General features: G+C 36.4%; 1 protein-coding gene across 2 annotated transcripts; it reads right to left on the bottom strand.

The window, feature by feature from the left end:
• Window positions 1-222: 222 nt before the first annotated feature.
• Window positions 223-22091, bottom strand: RBBP4 (RB binding protein 4, chromatin remodeling factor). Of its 2 annotated transcripts, none has more exons than XM_074305381.1 (12): window positions 21662-22091; window positions 20273-20420; window positions 14545-14690; window positions 9319-9492; window positions 8783-8898; window positions 8499-8659; window positions 8266-8392; window positions 8026-8103; window positions 2428-2504; window positions 2281-2338; window positions 2087-2197; window positions 223-1357 (listed from the first exon to the last, which is right to left on the bottom strand). In XM_074305381.1, the coding sequence occupies exons 1-12, from the start codon at window positions 21675-21677 to the stop codon at window positions 1292-1294; spliced, it is 1278 nt and encodes a 425-aa protein (XP_074161482.1). In that variant the 5' UTR covers window positions 21678-22091; the 3' UTR covers window positions 223-1291. The 2 variants fall into 2 exon arrangements, with proteins under 2 accessions (XP_074161482.1, XP_074161483.1); XM_074305382.1 differs by having other exon boundaries at window positions 20273-20417; window positions 21662-21998.
• Window positions 22092-22155: the final 64 nt, after the last annotated feature.

Here is a 22155-nt window from a genome sequence, read left to right as displayed (position 1 = left end):
TTATTTAGATAAAGATGAGCAATAAACTTCAGAAGAAAAAAACACAAACATTCCATCAGAATAACTCAGGCCCTGCTGCTGATATTTTGTCTAATGTCTCTTCATTTATATCTATGAAAAGCTAAATGTTTTTCTGAAACTGATATTAATTTTACTTTTGTTTGAATTTATCTCAGTACACTTCAAGAATTCTGGGTATAAAATAAAAACTCACAGCAGTTGTTATATAGAAAAACAATTTATTCCATCATAAGCACTTACAGTTAGTCATAGACAGTAACAGGTTGCTGGTTGGACAAGTTACCCCATAGGACATCGTATAAAACGAGTGGTCAAGGACTAATTCCATTTATGTGGGGTATATTGGAAATTTTTTTTTTTTTAAAAGAAAGGAAAAAAGAAAAGCCATCCAGAATTAATTTTAAAGTATATTTCAGCTACCAATTGCTCTGTTTTCAGATTACTGGGCAGTTTACCAGCAGTACATCTGTCAGGTAAAAACATACACCTTTATAACCTGGTGGTCCCAAGTTAAAAAAAAAAAAAAAGAAAAAGAAAAATTCACAGGAAAGAAATAATATGAAAACATAGCTTAAGAAATATACTAGAGAGCAAAACTATATGAGGTGAACAAAGATATTTTTGTAGGTATAACTACAACATTTCACATGGCTGTTTGTCCCCCACCCGATGAGAAATAGAAGGAGAGAGTTAACAGTCACTAGGGAAGAAAAAAAAAATTAAATAAAACATTTTAATAAGAAATTTTGACTGGTTACAGAGGAAACCAGCAGGGGTAGGCCAGTCTACAACAGGGATTACCTGGACCCTAAAAGGTAGCCATGCCAATTTTAGTCTCTGAATCTCTATAAACAAGGAAAACAGTTTTTAGACATCTTTAAAATGCTCATACCTCAGTGGGTCAGACTCCTCACCTGGATATAAATCCTACCCCATTCTAATTTTACTTAAATTAGCTTGAAAAACTTGCAGTTATAGCAGAAGAAGAAAAATAAAACACTCATGGTCCATTTGCTGCGGCTAAATCAGATTTTACAGCTGGATTCACTCATAAAAAGTTCTTGGAAAAAAATTAAATATGGGTCTGCGGCTCTGCTGAGTCAAGCCCTCCTTCCCCCCAGTAAAGTCAGAAATCATTCACTCTCTGGGTTGACAGGTGCCTATAGAAGAATGTCTGGACAAAAAAAGGTCTTGTCTCAAAACCAGTGTTAAATTAATCTCAGGTTGGGAAGAAAGAGGAGTCTAAAAATCAGCACCAGTGCAGACATGTCTAGGACCCCTGTCCCTCTGGATCCACACTTCCTTCAGGGTCTTCATCATTGTATATGTTCTCAGCCTGTCCCAAACAACAAAAGATAGAGCAAAGATGGAATACAGGATTTTTCTCAAGACAAGCTTCCCACTGAAATGTATCAGGTTATTTTTTTATAGATAGGAGTTTACCAGTTTCCTTCTGATAGCCAACATCTTCAAGCCTATTTATTTTTATAGGACTACTTAAAATTCCAATTTATAAACCAGGTAAATCAGAAGGTGCTTATTTGTATCCCAAAAGGACATACTTTTAAGGCTCCTTTAAGTCAAAACCTCACACATTTCATGTATAACTAGACTGAATTAACTTTCAACTTTTAAGGGACACACTACATACAAGACATAACTAACCACTTAAACTAGAATCATAATCTATACAATGAAAAGGAATTAAGCTTAAGGATTTAAGATTTTATAAATGATGTTTTAGGACATTCAATAAGACAGTGCAACTTGGTGTGCTTATATAATAATATTTTCCAAGATTTTCCAGCAATACTTTCATTAGTCTTCTGAGAAGCAGAATTACCTGGACTAAGGCATTAAAAGCTTTGGCCAAGACCATAAAATTTGTCAGTGGAAAAGCCTGGAGAAAAAAAATCCCCATCTTCCAGCTTTCTGTCTCTAGCTACTGGACAGGTGAGTGACACAATGTTTTAGAAAGATAAACACATACTTCTGCTCACTTGCCCTGCCAACCTACCTGCTTTCCCTTCCCCACTCCCCATCCAAGAGACTTAAAAACACTCACCATCTGCCAGACTTGCATGATATTGTCTTCTGATACAGAACAAATAACCCAAGGTTCATTTGGGTTCCAGGAGAAATCAGATATCTTGGCAGTGTGACCACCATGAATAAACTGAAAGAAATAAAACAAGATATTAAAAAGAAATAGAACCCAGTTATCAGTTAGTTCAGAGTACTGTGACTACAAAAACCTACCAATAATTCTGGTGGCCCATCTTCTGCATCTTCAGGAGATTGCTCTTCTCCAATTTTACTGCAGAAAGAAAACAAAACAAGTTTTACATCATACAGACATGTAAATGAAATCTAAAAGCAGAAACTGAAGTGATCCAAATAATTTACCTCAAATCCCAGACATTTAGCCTGCGGTCAGTGCCACTGGAAGCCAAAATAGTTTCATTGTGGGGAGACCACTGAACCTGAATTGAGGAAAGAAAGAAGTAGAAAAGATGAGGATTGAAATATTTTTTCTTTTTCCTTTTTTTTTTGGGGGGGGGGGGAATTTAAAAATGTCTAAATATTTTTAAATAGATGAGTAATGAAGATCTTTAAGTTATAGAATTTTTGAGTTGGAATTCGTTAGGAGTCATCTAGTCTAACTTAACAAAGGAGAAAAAAATGAATTCCAGAATGGTAAAATGATTAATCCAAAGCTATGGGTAGCAAATGGCAAAAGTGAAATGTGAACTTAATCTCTTGATTCCAAAGACAGATGTTTTGTTTTTTAAGCATTTATACATTTGAGACCACCCATATATTTCCAGTCTTATAGCATACTACTCCCTTTGTTCTTTAACAAGTTTTTATCAGATACCAAAATCAAGATCCTGTGAATGTTGGAGATACAAGAATGAAGCAGAGGTAAAACATATTAGCACACATCCTCCCAAAAAAAACTAATAAAAAGAAAGGCAAATAAAGTGCTAGGAGAAATCTGAAGACCACCTCTTAGTGGGAAGAGTCAAAGAAAAGTTTCACAAAGAAAATGGCACTGGGGGTGAGCTTTAAAGGGAAAAATTTGGACAGAGGTTTGGAAAACAGTTTGGGGATGATAGTTGGTTTAAAACTACAATGGTTACTAAAACAAAACAAAACAAAACAAAAAAAAAAAAAACACCACAAAGCAGTTGTTCTTAAATGTGGCCCATGGAGCCCCAAAGGGGGTCCGATGAGCTCAAAATTATATTTACAATACTAAGACAATATGTGCCTACTAAAATACTCTTCCCTTTTTCAAGTACACATCTTTGTGAAGTTGGATATTTTTCACATATTTCAACTAAAAGAACATATCATACGACTGAATACAGGATGAGAAGCCAGCTGTTCCCTATTAGATATTTGCAAAAGTATGTAACACAATGCCATTCTAAAAATTTAAATCATAAAACTGTACTAAACACCCTGCAAAGTTATTTTTCATAAGTAATGTTATTTATGCCAGCATGAGTTTTTTTTTTAATTAAGTATTTTTAAAATTTCACTTTTAACTTCTGATATAGTAAAAATATCATTAAGATAACCCTTATGAACTTTGGGGTCCTCAATAATTTCTAAAAGCATAAAGGAGTCTGAGAACCATTGAATGAAAGCAACTTCAGAATTTCAATTAAACCCTAAAATTATAAGCAAATTACAGTAGTGTTTAAGCCTCAACTAAAATCATTCCAACAATATTTAGAGAAGAGACTAGAACAATAATTAAAAGCAAAATAGAATAGATATACTAATGTTTCTATAGTGTATAGCTTCTATGAAGCTATACAATTTATATTTTAACATCTCAGTACTGAGAAGGGCATTTAAAAGTTGTTTACATGATGAATGGACCTGAACAATGTAAACTTTTTAAAAAAGGGATAAAAAAAAATTAGTTTGAGAGGCAATTCTGAAAAGACATCAATAGGTCCAAAGAAAAACTATGAATGGCATTAATAGAAATGGCAATCTAGAAGAATTAAAAAAATTTTTTTTAAAAGGACAAAATGTAGAAATCTATCTTCAAGGTTCTTCTCCAACAAAGTGTTTGTTATGCTTATGTTAATATTAGCAAGGCATTAAAAACCATGATATTTGAGTATCAAAAGGTGTTACTGTCAGAGAGGATGTTTACATCAATTTCTAATGGAAGAGTTTCTCTATGGATGATTAAGGTCTTTTAAACATTCCTATTTGAGGATTAAATTGTGCTGATTGTATCAAGCTCCAGAGTATCACAAGATCTCGGTGAAATAAACAACCATTTAAAAGACTACTAGTCTAACATTCCACACAGGAAAATCCAAAAGAATAAATAATATGCAGTCTAAAGTGTTACATGCTTGGTGATGGTCCATTAGGTTAGTCTAGCAATACATGCATCTAGGAAAGTCATTGAAGATGAGCTGGGTCCAGAATTGAAAAAAAGAGGTAGAGTTTTGGGAACAGGATTGCCTTTAGGAAACTAACAGTGCTATATCAATGACATCAAGGCAGTCTTTGATATAAAATCCAATTTTTATACTAATACTCCTGATGAAGCTATCTATGGTAGGAAATCATGAAATGCCACATTATCCAAAGACTGAAATTGTGGGAAACTTAAAGGAACATCAAAGCTTGCAAGTGAGTTGTGGTATAAAAACATCAGGTGGACAACCAGAGGAGCCCTAAACTTGCTCTAATAAAAAAATATTCTGATGCCTCAAATAATTTATGAAAATATATAGACAATATCAGTCAGGGAATGGCTAAACAAATTGTGGCATGTGAATGTAATGGAATCTTACTGGGTATAAAAAACAATGAATACAGAAAAAGCACATAAAGAACAACACCAATTGATGTATAGTAAAATAAGCTTAACCAAGACAACAATATACACAACTGTCTACAATAATCTAAACAAACAAAAAACAAGCAAGATTCAAAAAAAAAAAAAAAAAGGATGGCAGGAGTGAGGCAGTCCACAGTGTTGGTCAAAGCATCTATTTTCAGACCTTCTGAATGAACTCCTTGATCTTGCTGATTCCCCCCCCCCCCCCCACTCTTCTTCCTCTTTTTCTTTAAGAGATATTTATTATAAGATAGTTCTCTGGGAGGGTATAGGGACAGGGTTACTGGGAGAAATTTTGGTGATATAAGAAAGAAGACTATTGGTAAAACAAAACAAAAACAAAAACCCAAAAAACAAAGGTGAGAGTCCTACTGTGCTAAAGAGGGTGGAGAGACTGGTAGGAAAAGGCATTTTTACATTCAAAATCTCATCCCAAGCCTTATGTTTTGGTCTAAATATCCCCCCCCCCCCCATAAAAGCCCATATATCTACTCTGTGTTCTGTTACTTTTGCAACAACCAGAACTGTAATTTGTGAAGAATGAGAACTAGAACAGTTAGTAAAGTTTCATGAAGTACAGTTTAATTTGGGACTTTCTGAAGGTACGAAAACAGAAATGGAGAAATGAACAAAGCAAATTCAATGGTTCAGAGATCAGATTATCTATACCTGATGTTATGGGTGAGAAAATGATAGTAAATACAAATTGGACAGGTATTATGTGTTTAGTTCTCAAAAGAGTGTTAATACAGAGCCAAAGGATCTTAAAATGTATATAGTCTGTAACCATTAACTACTGGAAATTTTTGCTGTTCTTTTTTATACAGGACAATAACATCTGAGGCATATTATGATAAGAAAACTGGATTTGGAAAACGGGTTTGTTTGTAAATTTATTGCTACCTGTGTGGTTTGAAGAGAATTTCTTCATATCTCTGGGCCTCATGTTTCCTCATCAATACTAGATCAGAGCTTAAACTTTTTCTACTTAAGATCCCCTTTTCACCCAAAATTTTTTTACAAGACCCTGGTTAGGTAGATCCTTAAAATAGATATATGAATCAAACATTTACTGATAAGAAACTTCAGTTACAAGATCTCATATGGGGTCACACTCTACAGTTTAAAAAGCTGGCTCTAAATTCCCTCTAAGGGTCCTCTTTGCTAGCTCCAAGTCTATGATCCTATGAATGTTTTAAGACAGTCATTGATACTCTGAATCAGAACTGAACTTAAATTTACTTTCAAGCTTACAAAGTACTATGTATACAGTGTCTCGACAATTCTGTGAAATGGATCCTACAGGAATTATCCTCATTTTAAAAATAAGGAAATGAAGATTTAGGTAAACTAAGTGATCTATGATTACAAGCTTATGTCATCTATAAAGAGTATGAATCTAAGTCTTCCTGGGTTCTATGTTCAGCATTCTGCCAGATTGCCTTTAAAATGAATTTGAAGGGTGGCAGGGAAGGACTGGTGGAGAGAAGTGAGAAAAGTAAAGGAAGTACTGAAGATTATATAATAGAAATCCAATTGTAAAGCTACTTAAGAAAAATTAAATACATTTTCCAGTCCAATATGTGGATTTTTGTTTTGCTTATCTATATTTATTGGCTATATATAGTAAACTATATTTTCTCCTTTAATTTGGGGGGCACTAATGTCAGTGATGCCAAAAAAGGAAGCCACCAAAGCATTTTTAACAAATGAATACATCAGAGAAATAGAGAAAGCTGTGAAACAAATGTGTTGAATTTACACATACTTAAATTTAGTCAATGCTTCTACCAGATCTGGGTTAGTGACTAGCCTAGGACTACATAGCTAGAAGGGGGAAAAAAATTGGTTTTCTAATCTCTTTAATCAGTACATTGTAGTGCTGGAAGTAAAGCAGTTTTAGATCTATGATGGAGATTGTCAATTTGCATAAAGCTGAACCATGAACTGGAAGAATAAAAAGGGTGAAAGATGGAACAATGTCTAAACCTTACTTCAAACATCACCCCCAGGCTGACTGCCATAGAATAATAAAGAGAAACTCCCAGAGGATATTCCAATAAAACAAATGAATCTTCTAAACACCCACAATTACAAATGTCTGAGAATTTACACAAAAATCCTTTTGCTATTTTCCCATTTTCTTACAAGTTATCTGTTATTATTCATTTCCTTCTGGTCTTCTTAACTGCTCTGTCTTACTAGTTGGAAATATTTTCCCCCTAGTTTCTTTTTTCCTTAATAATTTGATCTAGAAGTAGTGATCACATATAAATTACTTCAAATTCAACCTGTCTACAGTCATTAATAATTTATATTTAAGTGGTCACTATTGTGTATTTATCAAAATAGGATCAAGTTTCTAGCCATTATTTCACATCTGGATTAATCCAAGAGTTTCCTTCTTTGATCTTCTGCCTTGAGGAGTCCCACAGGAAAACAAAACAATACAACAACAAAAGCAACGAAGCCAAAGTCTTATATCCCTGGCTGGGGGTGAAGGCAGGAGGGGGAGAAGAGAAGAGAACCGTTTGGAAAAATATATAATTACTTCCACTGCTCACAAACATCTTCAAAACAAAAGAGAAGTGATTGTGACACAAACCCAAGTATCTGAATTTCAAGAAACTGTTATTTTACTCATGACATGGACTAATCGTTTTAGAGATTAGCAGTGTATCTTAAAGGGTCATATTAACTGAAAAATTCCTAATCTTGTGGCCAACTTGGTAAATGAGTTTCTCTGTACTTAATGAGACTTGTTCACAGAAAACATAAATGAAATACACTTCTAAGCTGATGTTCTAAATCTTCTGCCAGGGAAAGAACCCGTTGGAGTTGATATGGATTTTAAGAACCTCAAGATTATCTTCATATCACAATGAGGCAACAATAAGGACTTAGTATAGAAGAATTAAATTAGAACTTCCCTTTTTAAAAACATCATCAAAGGAAAATAAAGTAGGAAAGCCCTCTGCAGGCAGGACAAAAAAAGCTAGCTCTTATTCACAAGTGGCAAATTTCCCTTGGAAACACATTTTGTTATTGGAATTGGAAAATAGAACTACTTCTATTACCTAAAATCCAAGGAAGTTTCCCCCCAAGAGTAAAGCAATCATTCTTACCTGGAATATTTCATCTTTATGTGATTCAAAGGAATGCAACTTCAGTTTCAGATTTCTAAGGTCCCACAATGCAACAGTCTAGATGTAAAAAGAAAAGCAAAGACAAAATTTCACAAAATAGGAAAGGCAAATACCTGCATTCCCTAAAGATCTAACAGCCTATTCAACACAAGAAAATTTGTAAGAATTCATTCTACGCATTTGGACAAGACAAACTAAAAACCAAACAAAACACCTTACCTTATCAGCTGATCCTGTGGCAAGAATGAATTCACTATAAGGATTAAAAGAAAGACAATTTACTTCGGCAGTGTGGGCATCCACTGAGTGGCTTGGTTTAGAAGTATTATTTGATCGTGTATCCCAGCTATAGCCAGAAAGAAGAAACAGAACAAAATAGTAAGTTTGAGATTGTCTAAAAGTATAAGTAATCTAAATGAGAGAAAATGAGGAAAAATTTAAATTCTACATACATCATAAGCTTTTGATCATCAGCCACTGATCCAAAGAGAGATTCATGGAGCAAGTGCCAAGAAACATCTTCCACTACTGCTGTGTGTCCTGTGAATATGGTCTTTGCATCCACTACTTTGCCTTCCTTGGGAACTGCACTGATGTCCCACAAGCAGATGGTCTTAAAAAGTAGAACAAACTTTTAGATAGAAAAGTCACCACCACCCACACTCCTTGTAAAAATCCAAATGACTAATCCCAGTGTCTTCCTAAGAAGTTTTCAGATGATGGGAAAGATACTCACATGATCATCTGATGCACTAAGCAAGTGTCCACTGAGATTTGGGTTCCATGACAGCCCATACCCCTCCTTTTGATGTCCACGGAGTCTCAAGTCTGGGTTACACTCCCCAGAAGGATCTGCAAAGGGACAAATTATTCTTGTCACTTTGAACCTATGCTAGGCAATAGAAGAACCACAGGCAAGAAGTTCACTATTATTTTGGAGCCTTTCTTCCAATTCAAGATCTTTATTCATTAAGTTCATTCTCTTGTTCTTTCTCTTCCTCCACCCCCAAGGATATACTGACTAAACACACAATACATATGCAACAGAAGTACTAAAGTCCTTTTCACTACAGGAAGATTCTTTTTAAATAAGAGGGAAGAATCTTTTCCCACCTACTAAACACAAAATGCTAAATTATTCAAAGAATAAGTAGCAATTAGGCTAGATTGAAAGGAGCTATGCATTCCCATTATTTGGCAAACTTTCCTTTGGCCCGAGGCATTTCTCTTCCAGGTGAACACACAAGTTTGTCTATATAAAAAAGAGAGTACCTGGTTTTGAAGGATGCTTGGTGTAGTCAAACACAAGGACATCACTGGATGGAGTCTTTGTTGCAATGATGCAAGGATTCTGGGGCATATAACGAGCCCTGTTCACTTCGCCTTCATGGTTAATCTTGATTTCAATTTCAATTTTCCCACTTACAGAGCCAAAGCCTCCAAATTCTGTAAATATAAGAAAAACTATTTGAAGGATATAGAAGCAGGAAGATATATTACACATATGCTAATCAAAACTATACACAAGGAAGGTTAGCTTTAGGTTGCCAATATCATACCAGAAACAGCTCCTAAGAAATCAGTTGAAAATATTTTTGAAAAGTCACACATTAATATTATTGTTAGATATTAAATCTAAAGGATGCTAACTAAGCATGTGAAAATTTTGCGATTAAAAATTGCTTATTATTCCCCAGCAATTCCCAATTACTGACAATTTCAATTTGTGTTTTCCATTTATAATTCTCAACTTACAAAAATAAGAATACCACCCTCATTTTTTTCTTTCTAGGGTAATTTTGCTATCACGAGATAGCAGCTGGCACAGTGGATATAGTGGCACTGCTAATAATGATGCTAATAAATATCTGGCTCCTAGTTATCCTGGGCAAAGCATGTAACTGTTTGCCTCAGCTTCCTCAACTGATATACTCTGCTAGGTTGTTATGAAGCTCAAATAAGATAATAATTATAATGCTTAACACTGGCACATAACTGGTTCTGTAAAAATGCGTATTCTCCCTGCTGGAGATAGCAGATCATCATCAAATTTACTTTCCTAACTTCCAATGTATATATTCCTAGCTGAAATCAATATAGACATATCAAAGTTATATATCTTTATGAATTACTCTAAAAGTTAAAAAAAAAATCTTTCACAAGTATATCTGCAAACATCTATCATTCTGTGTAACTTAACTTGGCATACCAGCTATTTACAGTGAAGTTAAATTAATGCCAGATTGTTCACCTACTTTTTTCTTGAAGTTTAAAGAAAACAAATTTATCCAGGCAAGTATAGTGTTGACAGAAAGAAATTGGAAATACAAAAATTCAGGTTAGACATTTATAAAATTTTACAAATAAAAAGGAAGGCAGAGACAATGGTGCTGACAATTAAGAATAGCTATTGAACACAAATTAGCATCTTGGAGCCAAAGTTTTCAGCTTTTAAGTGAAAACAAAGACAGGACCTGATCAATAAGCTTCACTGCATCTCTGATGTCACTGACATAACCACCCCACCCACAATGAAACACAACTTATCAGTTTTTATTCTTATACAACAAGAAGAAAGCCAAAAAGGGAAACTAAGGTTTTCATTCCACTGTGGAACAGTTAAACAAATTATATGCAGCATTGGGTTATCATTGTGCTTAGAAAATAAAATAAACAATACACAAAATGACGACAACAACAATGTAAATAATGATCAAAATAATTAAATATTTAATTTTAAAAAGCAAACAATTAAATAAAATCAAAAGTGAATGTTATGACAATACCCCAATCCCACATAACCACTTCACCAAGGTAGGAAGTCCACAGGTATAGTGCACTGCATAACTTTCTATGATGTATTATTTTTGATGCATTTTGATATATTAAATAAGCAGTTTTGTTTACTTAAAAAACATTATTATATGGAATGATTCTCTTAGTGGAAAGTAAGAGATACTGGAACAAAATTTGGTGATGTTAAAAAAAACTCCAAAAAATTTAATGGGCACACATTCTTATCAAAGATGAATTTTAAGTTATCCTTTGGGAGAAACACTCCTTCCGAGACCAGGGACAATAAATAGTCACTGAGATACTCCTGGGGGAGTCTCTCATTGACTGCAGGATAAAGCTGGTGCAGGAGAATTCTTTTCATGTTATTATGTAACTACAGTCCAAGTGTACAGAGGCAGCTTGCTGTATGAGGTATATACATGCCACCACCTCATATACTGGCATGACTAAGCTGGATGTCATGTGCCCCCTGGATCTAATCCAACAAAAGGAAAAAAAAAAAAAAAAAAAAAAAAAAGCATAGCCTAGGCCAAGATACTTTTCTTCTTTGGTTTCTCAGTCTTTTCCCAAGTTCCCAGAAACTTTTTCCAGTTTTAAATATAGGGGGAGGATTCAATTTAATAACCAAGTACCTACCAAGTACCTACCATCTATTTCACTATAGATACAAAGGTTTTTGTTATTTCCACTGCTCAAAGCCAACTCCTGCCTCCCCATATGTTATCTCCCCCCCCCCCTTTAGCTTCTGCTAGAGTCTCATAAAATGTTGTTCCTACAACCAGTGCTCAGAAATACCAAATAAACAATGAAAACACAGGCTTTCATCCAACATATCACCTCTAAAAATTCCTTTTAGATTTAAATACTAATGATCACTCCACACTTCCTAGCTATGTACAAGTAGCTAGTGAAAATAAATGAAAGGCAATAAAAACAACTTTGTTAGTCTACAATGCAAATTTTATTGTCTGTTATTACTTAAAACATTTTACTACAAAATGTTAGTTTAAATCACAGTTAATCAGCAAAGATATCTTACAGATTTTAAACCCTACTACTACTACTACTACTACTACTACTACTACTACTACTACTACTACTACTACTACTACTACTACTACTACTACTACTACTACAGACACACACACACACACACACACAGTAATTTATGAATAATCTTATTGATCCCATGTCTACATAGTAAAGGCTTTTTATTTAGGTAAAAGGATAATACCCTGCTACAAATCTAAATAGCTATTAGTTACCTAATACAATACAATTCAGAGACTTAAGTGAAGTTCCTTAAGTAAGTCAAGAAATTGAAAAATCGACTGCTTAGGCCCAGAGTATTTTGTTATACAGAAGATTTCAAATAAAACAAAACACCCCACAATGACAACAACCCCCCCCCCCCCCCCCCCGTGCAACTTAAGACGTTTTTAAGGAGTAGAAGCTCTTAACTGAAAAAACAAAGTAACATACAATGTAACTGATTGAACAGAATGATTTTCCTTAGTATGGTGAAATTTAGGCATTTCATTTCAATTTGAGTACCAACAGTACCTTCCCTCCCTAACTCAAGTAAAAATTAAGCTAGAATTTCATTCTGAACTTAATAGACCAAGTCCTTTCTTAATTCATTAGCTGGAAGGCTTTCTAAACTAACATTTCTGACTGCTTCCATTCCTTTATTCCTAGTTCTAGAATTTTTGTTTTATACCTGAATCTCCTAAGTAGTGACAATAGCTCTGTATTTTCAATTTGGTATATAAAATACATTATGTTTATATAAAAGTTTTACAGATACACATTACAGATATTTAACTTAGTCACAAACTAAACAGGCTACAATGCTTCAAAAGGCATTTCTATCATATGAAATACCAGCCAACTTATACACTGTAGCCAGTTAGCTTTTAAAGTCCTTCAAGTTTCAAAATAATTTGATATATTTAAAATATTCAACTATTGAACTTATTGCTTTAAACTGGAAAAAAAAAATTAAGTAATATACAACTCTCATTTAAAAATTTTCAGTGCTGAAAATCTCTCAAATTCAAGACCACAAACACTGAAGTCTCCAGTTTCCCTCCCAATTCCCCTCATCCCTTTTTGGGTGTTTCTACAACTCTCAAAGGTTCCAATGTGGAGCAGAAGTGACAACTCTCCTCTCAAAACTGAACCAGACTGAGAAACTAAAACTACAATACAACACAGATAACATATTAACTTGTTGTTTTCTAAGACAACATGATGCCACAGGGATCTTTTCTATTTGACTTTGACATTACTGATGTAGAGGACACAGAAAACAAAAGCTTTTTCTTATTTCCTTCTAAAGTTAGGGATTATAGGACTGGATAAGCCTTCTGATTCCAGCATGGATTATACAAGGATACACATATTCCCAAAAGCTACCATAGTAGATGATGAATAGATCATTTATATTTTGGTCACATCACTTCACTTAGGAAGAAAGGCTCTGGAAGGTAAGCTATGATTTTCTGCGTTAGGGGAGACGTCAGTAGAACACTAAGTTGAGAATGTCAAAGTGTTAATTATGCAATTATTTTGTTTTCTTCAAAATTTAATATTAGTTTACTAACTATTGTATAGCTGAGAGAATACTAAATGATGATCCTAAAATATGATGTTTAAAAAGAAAATAGTTCTTATTTGGTAAGGTGTACTTTACTAGACTGAAAATTTCCTCCACCTAAGCTCAATAAATTATTTTCATTTTATAACATTTCTCTGCTCAGTTTCCACAATAAACACATGCATCCTATTTAATGGAAAAAGTAAAACTTTAGCCAGTTTTCACATTTTTACTGCTTGCATTACCAGTGTTTCTTTGAAAATGCTTTATACAAATAAATGCCTGCCACCATTTACCTGAAATCAAATTATTTTATTCCCCTCTTAATCAACTAAGGACTTTGAAGAGAGACAGAAACATTCCACTTGGTTACTCTGGGAGATGGTAAGAAGCTGCCCTTATAGCCATCCAAGAAGCTAGGTTAGTTATAAGGAAACCTCAAAGAGAACCACCAAAATATCTCCACTATCAACACAGAGCAGGAGAAAGTGAAAGATACATGTGGTTAAATCAAAAGGACATGAGGGGAAAAAAAAAAAAAAAAAAAAAAAAAAAAAAAAAGGATATAAATCAGTTCTATCTTTTCAAGTCTATTCTAAAAATCTCTTGCTGACTTTTTTTTTTTTTTTTTTTTAAATAGTAGTCTAAACTACCACTGAAAGCTAAAGGTTTTGTTTTGGTGTCAGTAAAATACATTCTAGCTCTACAAGGCTCTAAATAATTGTATTTTAATTAAAAACAAATTTTTTTTTTTAAACCAACATCTTAAAACCACTGGAAAAGACTAGAACACCTCTTACCCAATTAAGAAGTATTAAGTGTCTGAAGCCAAATTTGAACTCAGGTCCTCCTGACATAAGGGCTGATGCTCTATCCATTATGCCACCTAGCTGTCCCAAAATTATATACATTTGAACAGAAATATCTAAACTTCTCACTCTATCATAAAACAACAAGGATACAGTGAATTTTGCTTTCCCAACCTAAAATATTGCTAGAATGTCATTTCAAACATAAATAGCCCTTTTATTAAATATTTCCCACCACCTTTGCAAAAATTCATGACATAAAATGTTGGAAATAAAATTTGCTGTGAATCCTACCTCCTTTCTCACTGTCATAGTGAGAGGCATCAAACTGAGCATCATCATTGGGAAGTTGCACACTGGCTATCACAAGATGATTCTGTTCATCTGATGTGTGTGTGCCCAGGACAAGTCGATGAATGCTGAAATCTTTCCCTTCAGGTCTGCAACAGCAAAGATGGTTACTCTAATTAATCTTTAATTATTGGGTCTTTGAAATGGATGCTTTAAACTTATACAAAAGACAACAAACAGCAGTAGAGGGGAAGGAATCATGAGTGCTCCTGAGCTACCCATACATTATTCTTTTAAATCTTCCATAGTGATGGATACATGGCAGACATTTTGAATTCTGACTTTATCAAAGTAATTTGGAGAGAAGTGAAAAACAGCAAAAAAAGGATTCATGCATTGAGCAGAGGATAAATCCTCAGAATGGGAAGGAATCAGTCTATCTATCTGTGAGTTTAAGAGATACCTGACAAAAGATCCCTTCCAATACATGTCTTATAAAACTTTTGATTAAAAAACTCCAGCAAAATATGAATTAGTCATTACCTCTCAAGACATTCTCATTTTGTTATTTTAAATTCAGTAATTTCTTATTCTTTGTAAAGGTTTCTTGGCAAAAATACTGAGATAGTTTGTCATTTCCTTCTTTAGCTCATTTTACAGAAAATGAGGTAATCAGTGTGAAGAGACTTGGTCAGGGTCATACTGCTAGGAAGTGTCTGAGGCCAGACACTATGTACCCTATCCCCTTCTCCACCTCATTTTCACTTTCAGGTTGTGTTACAGTTTTATGTTCCTTTTTTACAACTTTGACAAATGCTCCTAGTTCATCCTTCTGAAGCCAAATACCAAACCTAATCTCTCTTCCACATGGTAGCCCTCTATGTTACCTAAATTTTTTTTTTTTAATTTATTACTACAAAATGGAAAGCTATTTCTTCTCTCAACTGAACATACCAATTGAAATCTTTTAACATACCATTCATCCTTCTCTGGGTTACCACTATTTTCCCTAAAAGGTGTTACCTAGGACTGAACATTACTCCAATGTAGGCTAACAACAGAGAACTATAATAGGACTATTGCTTTTTATTCCTGGAAGTTAGGTCTCTCTTAAGGCAAACTAATATTATAGTCATTTTCTAGATTTCCCATCTCACTGGTGATTCATATCAAGCTTATAATCTGCTAAGACTTTTTTTTTTTTTTTTTAAAGCTTAAATCAGGCTATTTAGCTATGACTGTCCCAATCTTTATTTGTGAAGCTGAATTTTTGAACCCAAGACTGTGTATTTATCCTATTTGTTTCCCACTTCCACTTTTAGGTTCTTCCCTTATCTGTATCACTCTATAACCTTTTCTTTGGCTTCTGCTATTCATATCTACTATTCAATCAAGATCCTAGATGCTACTGTCTACAGAGCCCAGGTTACTTCCCCTTCTTTCTATGAGTTCAGAACCTTACAATTTTTTTCTCCCCTCGAATTCTTGCTCTCAATACACATATTGTCCCTCAAATATCCTTACCACTCAGTTCCTTGATCAATTCGCCTCCCATGAGCAACACTCCTACCATTTCAGTCACACACAAAAATGATCATACTTGATCTTCCCAGTATTTCCATGTTCAAGAATTCTGAAATCTCCTTACCCAATTATAATCTATTAGTTTTTCACCTCTCCTTCTGCCTTCCCTTATATAACCGTATTCTTGATCCTTCAGTTCTCTCCTAATTTTCATTTACCCTTTATTACTTTCTATTCTTCTCCCATTTTGACTTCCTGGTGAACCGAATCACCTCTATACTGTATTCTTCTCTAGAAGCCCTAATCCTTTTATCATATCAATGATAATGCCCACACGTTTGAGTCTTTATTCACTCCAGCCATTTATTGTTTTCATTCATGTGCTATTGTACAAAGGTGGAGGGAAAAAATCATGCAACTGGTGTGACTAGGCCTCTACAAATTTGTTAAGAATTCAACTGGGACTTCACTACTACTAAGCAATTCTACTATACCTCTCTTTATCAACTTACTATCCCACTCTCCTCAGTGACTCTCCCATACCTTGTCATATCTCCTCAAACTTACCAGTGCTCTTCACCATCCTATTTTCTTAGAGAAGAACCTTGCCTTATATCTTACAGAAAAAATTGAGGCCATTTACCATGAAATCTCTTCTTTTTCCTTAGTTCTCTCCCATTTCTGAGAAGCCTTCTCCCACTATCTCTTCCTTACCATGGCTAACCCTCCATTGATTCAAGTAATTCCATTCCATCCCATTTCCTCCAACACATCTCCCCCCCCACCCATTCATTCACTTTTTTTTTTTTTTTTTTTTTTTTTTTTTTTTTTGCTGAAGCAATTGGGGTTAAGTGACTTGCCTCTGGTCACACAGCTAGGAAGTGTTAAGTATCTGAGGTCACATTTGAACTCAGGTTCTCCTGACTTCAGGGCTAGTGCTCTATCCACTGCACCAACTAGTGTTCACTTATTTTCAATCTTTCCTTCCCTACTGGCTCATCTTACTGCCTAAAATCATGTCCATATCCTGCCACCCTTATATCTGTGGTTCTCTATTTCTTCTGCCCTTTGTAGCTAAACTCCTCAAAAAGGCCATCTACAATATGTGCTGCCACTTTTCTTCCTCTCACTCTTCTTGCCCCCTTACAACCTAGTTTCTAACTTTATCATTCCACCAAAACTACTTTTTCCAAAGTTACTAAAATCCAGTGATCTTTTTTTTCAAAACTTCATTCTCTTTGGAACATTTGATTCTGTTGACCTATCTGACCATTCCTGCCTCTCTCTTCTACTGGATCCTCAAATTATAGTCACAACTAAAATTCCATACTACAGTCCCTCCTAATTTTCATTCTTTCCCTCTGTTAATTATTTCTGATTTATCCTATATGCATATCTTGCTTTGTATATATTTGTTTGCATATTGTCTCACCCATTAGATTGTAAACTCCTAGAGAATTCTTTTGCCTCCTTTTTATATTCCCAGCACAGTGCTTGGAGCACAGTAGATAACTAACTTAGATTTAGCTCAATAATTTATGTCGGAAATCTTTCTGAATTCTGATTTATCTAGAGCATTACTTACCTCTCACAGATTGCATCTTCTGCAAATTATATAACTATGATATGTTTTTATACAAGTCACTGACAGACATGTTAAATAATACACCCTAAATAACACATCCAAAAGATTCCTAGGGCAGTCCACTAAAGGTCATAGGTCCAGACATTCAATTATATCTGAATTCACCAAAATCTCCAGGACCAGAATTATAGAGCTGCCTACATCTGCAAAATGTAAGTAGAAAATAAAAAGGGAAACACCTGTTTTGGTACTATTCAACACAAACAACTACAGACTACTGAACAGATAGACCAGGGGTTCTCAAACTAAGGCCCTCAGGCCAGATGTGGCCTGCCAGGTTATGGCAAAAGGGCTGAGGGGCGGAGACAGAGTGTGAGTTTTTGTTTTTACTATAGTCCAGCCCTCCAATAGTCTGAGGGACAGCGAACTGGTCTCCTATTTAAAACGTTTGAGGACCATTGAGATAGATGAACAGATTACTGACTGGGGAATGAGAAGTGCTCATTTCAAACCCTGCTTCTGACATTTTTTTTTTTTTTTTTTTTTTTAACTATAAGATTGGGGCAAATCATTTTACCCTGGGCCTCCATCTTCCTCAGTTATAAGAGTCTGAAATTGATCAAGTAGACTTTACTGGGCCCATAATTCTGATAACAAATTACACCTTTGTTTTCACTAATATTTAACTGAAATTGACAGTTTCTTCAACTGTACTGTAAAATAATGTGCACCCTTATGATGAGTTTAGAGGCTTCATTAGTCTGCCAAAGGAGTATAAGACATACTTAACAAAAGGTTTAAGATCCTTAGACTAGAAGTTCACTGGGGCCCTGCCCAGCTCCAGAGACCCTACAACTAACCATTTGCTATGCATATCTTCAGAAAAATTCCTCAAAAGACAAAAATAAAATAGTTCTTATTCTAACTTTACTTTCTATTGGAAAGATATAATTTGCACACATGTCACATAGGATGAGAATGAAAAACTTATTAACTGAAAATTTCTTAAAAACCATATAAACATATTTAAGTTCAAAATGAATAGGAAAAACATACCAAAATAAACATTTAAAATTATCTGTAGTCAGGCAGGCAAATCAGAATAAAGCCAAAGTCTGCAATAATAATAGCTGAAATTATATAACACTTTTGAGTTTGCAAATAGCTTTACCAATATTTTATTCAAATCTCTTACCACAAGGTTAAACACTATTATCCCCTATTTCACAGATCAGGAAATTGGGGCTTAAAGAAGTTAAATGCCTTGCTGATGGAGAACAAAACTAGAAGAAGCAAACTTTGAAACCAAGTCACTCATTCCTTGTCCAGTATTCTTTCCATTATTTTTTTTGCTAATGTTACAAAAAATTACATGAGTGCTAAAAGAAATAAGTTAAGCAAAATTTTTGTAATCTATGGCTTTAAATACAATTCTTCCTCAGGATATTGATGACATAAAAAGGTAATGAGCTTTACTGCTATGCTACTAACACAGGAAAGATGAAATATTTTTGGAACACTGGTAATCTTTTAAAAACCTATTTTAACATTCTAAACAGACAAATGTATTTATTATGCTGGCTATATGCAAGCACTATTTCTGCACATGGAGGCTTCCTGGTCAGTGCTTTACAGATGACCAAGATTCAAAAATGGGAAAGGACTTTGAAGATGTCTCAGACCAACTTTTCATTTTATAGAGAAAACTGTAAGGCTAAAGTGATTGCAAGACTCTAAAGAAGGTCTCCTTCCAAATTCATCATTCTCAGAATGACACTCTCTAGTTTGCTATATCCTTCACATGACTACTCAGCTCACCAAAAACTAAACTATTTCTTCTAGATTAGAAAACTGTTCACAGTAGTGTTAGCCCTTGTGAAATTACTGAAACTATTTTGCTTCTATCTTTCCACACACAGGAATAACGGAGCAATATCAATAGCCATAAAAATAGCTATCAACCAATTTAGATATAGCTAGTTGGTACAGCACACAGTGTTGGACCCAAAGAGAGAATTTGATCTTAGGCACTTATACTTAAATCATACTTAGTCCTAGTTTCCACATCTATGAAATAGGCAAATGAGAATTTACTACTCAGGGCTGTCGTCAATATCAAACAACAATGACAAATGTAAAGCACTTTAGAAGCCTTAAATACCATTAAAGTCCTACTATCTTTTTTTCCTATGCCATCTCCTTAAGTTATTGGAGAGGGGAGGAGAACGACAATCGATATAGTCCTAACCCACTCAAGGTTAGGGTCCTCACTGTAGAAAAAATACATTTGGTTACAGTTACAGATATATCCTCAAATCTAGGATAGCTAGGGGGTCAGTGAAGAGACTGCTGGACCAGGAGTCGGGAAGACAAGGCTGAGATCTAGCAAAGGACATGTACTTGTTGTAAGTTAAGTCACTTAACTTTTGCCTCAAATTCCTCATCTGTAAAATGGAGATAATAATAGCGCCCTTCGCTATTATTAAACAACTTCGAGGGTTGTTTTTTTAATTAGGATATTGTAAAGCTCTTTGTAAATAGTAAAGATATATATGAAAGCCACTACTATTACTATTTTGATGCCATTCCTAGTCTTTTTAACCATTAAGATATTCACATCACCTGGTTACATCTGGAAGCCACTGTGCAGTCAGGCTGGGCCACTCTAGGGCATGGGTCATTACTAAATCATACAGAAAAGGGGTATTTTTTTTCCATATTTTATACTCTTCATTGATCACTCGTTCTTCTACAGCATCGTCAAAGGCTGCTAAAAAAAAAAAAAAATAAATGGAGTTAACCTCTTGATAAAAGTACTTGGAAAAAACGCACTGCTGGCCCTTTTCTCAAGCAGCTTGAGAAGGGGGACATCCAGTCCCTTGTAGGTGTGACCCCTCCAAACCGCGCCCTATTCCTATGCGTGAGCCTGGAATGAACGCCAGGGTCCATTTCACATCCTATTCCTGGAAAAAGCTTATTGAAGATTGAATTAAGCCTTTTCCAGGTGAGTAAACAGGAGTCAACAAAAGAAAAGAATGGACCTGAGCCAAAGTTAGCAAACATAACTGTGCTTTATACATTGAAAATATCAAGGATACAAAGATTAAAAACAGCGCCCACTTTCAGCCGCTAACACTTGGAGAATGGGCGATAGACACACGCAGATAACTCGGGTGATAGTTTGGGAAACAGCTTTTTCGCTCCCTGTGTGGAAACGTGCAGCTTATTTGATGCTTGTTACACTCAGGGACGTGTACTCCAGGCAGGAGCTGAAGTAAAGGCTCAGACAGGAACCACACGTTAGGAGACCGGCTGAGAACGGCTCCACGCTTAGGCTGGGCGAAGACCGCCGGGGAGACCTGACTGGAGAGGTTGCCCGCTTCTGGATTATTAAGTGTTTAAATGTCATCGAGAAGTCCGCACTCTTCCTGGGCCACTAGGGAGCCGGAGAGAGCCTGCACTAGGGAAGCTCCTCAAGGACCGTCGCGTTTTAGGAAGATTATTGCAGAAGTTCGAGAGAAAGGACTAGAAGCCGAGATCAGCAGACCCCCATCCCACCTCCTGTTAAACCACCTGTCCAAGGTCACGCAGCCTGAGCAGGAGTCGGGGCTAAGCCCCACAACCCCAGGAGAGAACTTGGGTTCCGATTCTGCCTTTGCTACTCGGCACTTGGGCGGATTTGGGAAAGTTCCGGGCCTTCTGCAGCCTCGGTTTCTCCATGTGTAAAATGCGGGCATGGGATTCACCACAGAGCTTCTGGCCGCGCACCCCTCCCCCTGGCCCAGGTGGAACAGCGCCGGCCCCTGGCCTCCTTCCTGGGGACGGACACGTAGACGAGGCGGAGGCCTGCGGAAGGACGGCAGTCCCGAGACGCGGAGGAGGGCCGGGGACCGCGGGGAGGAAAGGCTCCTCTCGCACTCCTTCCTCTGCGGGTCCGGGAGGGCCGGCTGGGGCTGCCTGGAGGCCCCCTCCTCCGCCTTCAGCACCCCTCCCTTCACCACTTTCCCTCACCTTCCTTGTCGGCCATGGCGGGCGAAGAAGTTGACGGACGGAATGACGGGCAGAGGGACCGGGGGCTCCCGGGGTCGCGGCACCGTAAGGGGGGGGTGAGGGTGAAGGGGTGGGGGATGGGGAGGGCTCGAGGGCGCTCGCTCCGCGCGCACGGCCTCTATTGTTTCCTGCCGCCCCTGCGTGTGGCCCGAGCCGTGCACCTTCGCGCCAACGGCGGCCAATCGGAACGGGCCGAAGCGAAACGGAGGGGAAGGGGGAGGAAAGCTCTTGTTGGTAACCAATCGGAAAGCGCGTCGCTGCCGGGAGCCGGCTTCGGCATCGCCATGTACCCCTCCCCCCACGACCTGGCACCTCCTCCTCCTCTCCCCGCGCGGTCGAGTTGACGAGATTAGTGAGCGCGCGCAGCTCGGCCGCCCGGGAAAACGGTTGGCGGTCACGTGAGCGGGGGCGGGGGAGGGGAAAGTTGGAAACCGAGGAGACTCGGAGCTCCCCCG

Source organism: Sminthopsis crassicaudata, chromosome 3 (assembly GCF_048593235.1).
Source record: "Sminthopsis crassicaudata isolate SCR6 chromosome 3, ASM4859323v1, whole genome shotgun sequence".
In the NCBI taxonomy this organism is placed as follows: domain Eukaryota; kingdom Metazoa; phylum Chordata; class Mammalia; order Dasyuromorphia; family Dasyuridae; genus Sminthopsis; species Sminthopsis crassicaudata.
This window is presented reverse-complemented; position numbering and strand designations above follow the sequence as displayed.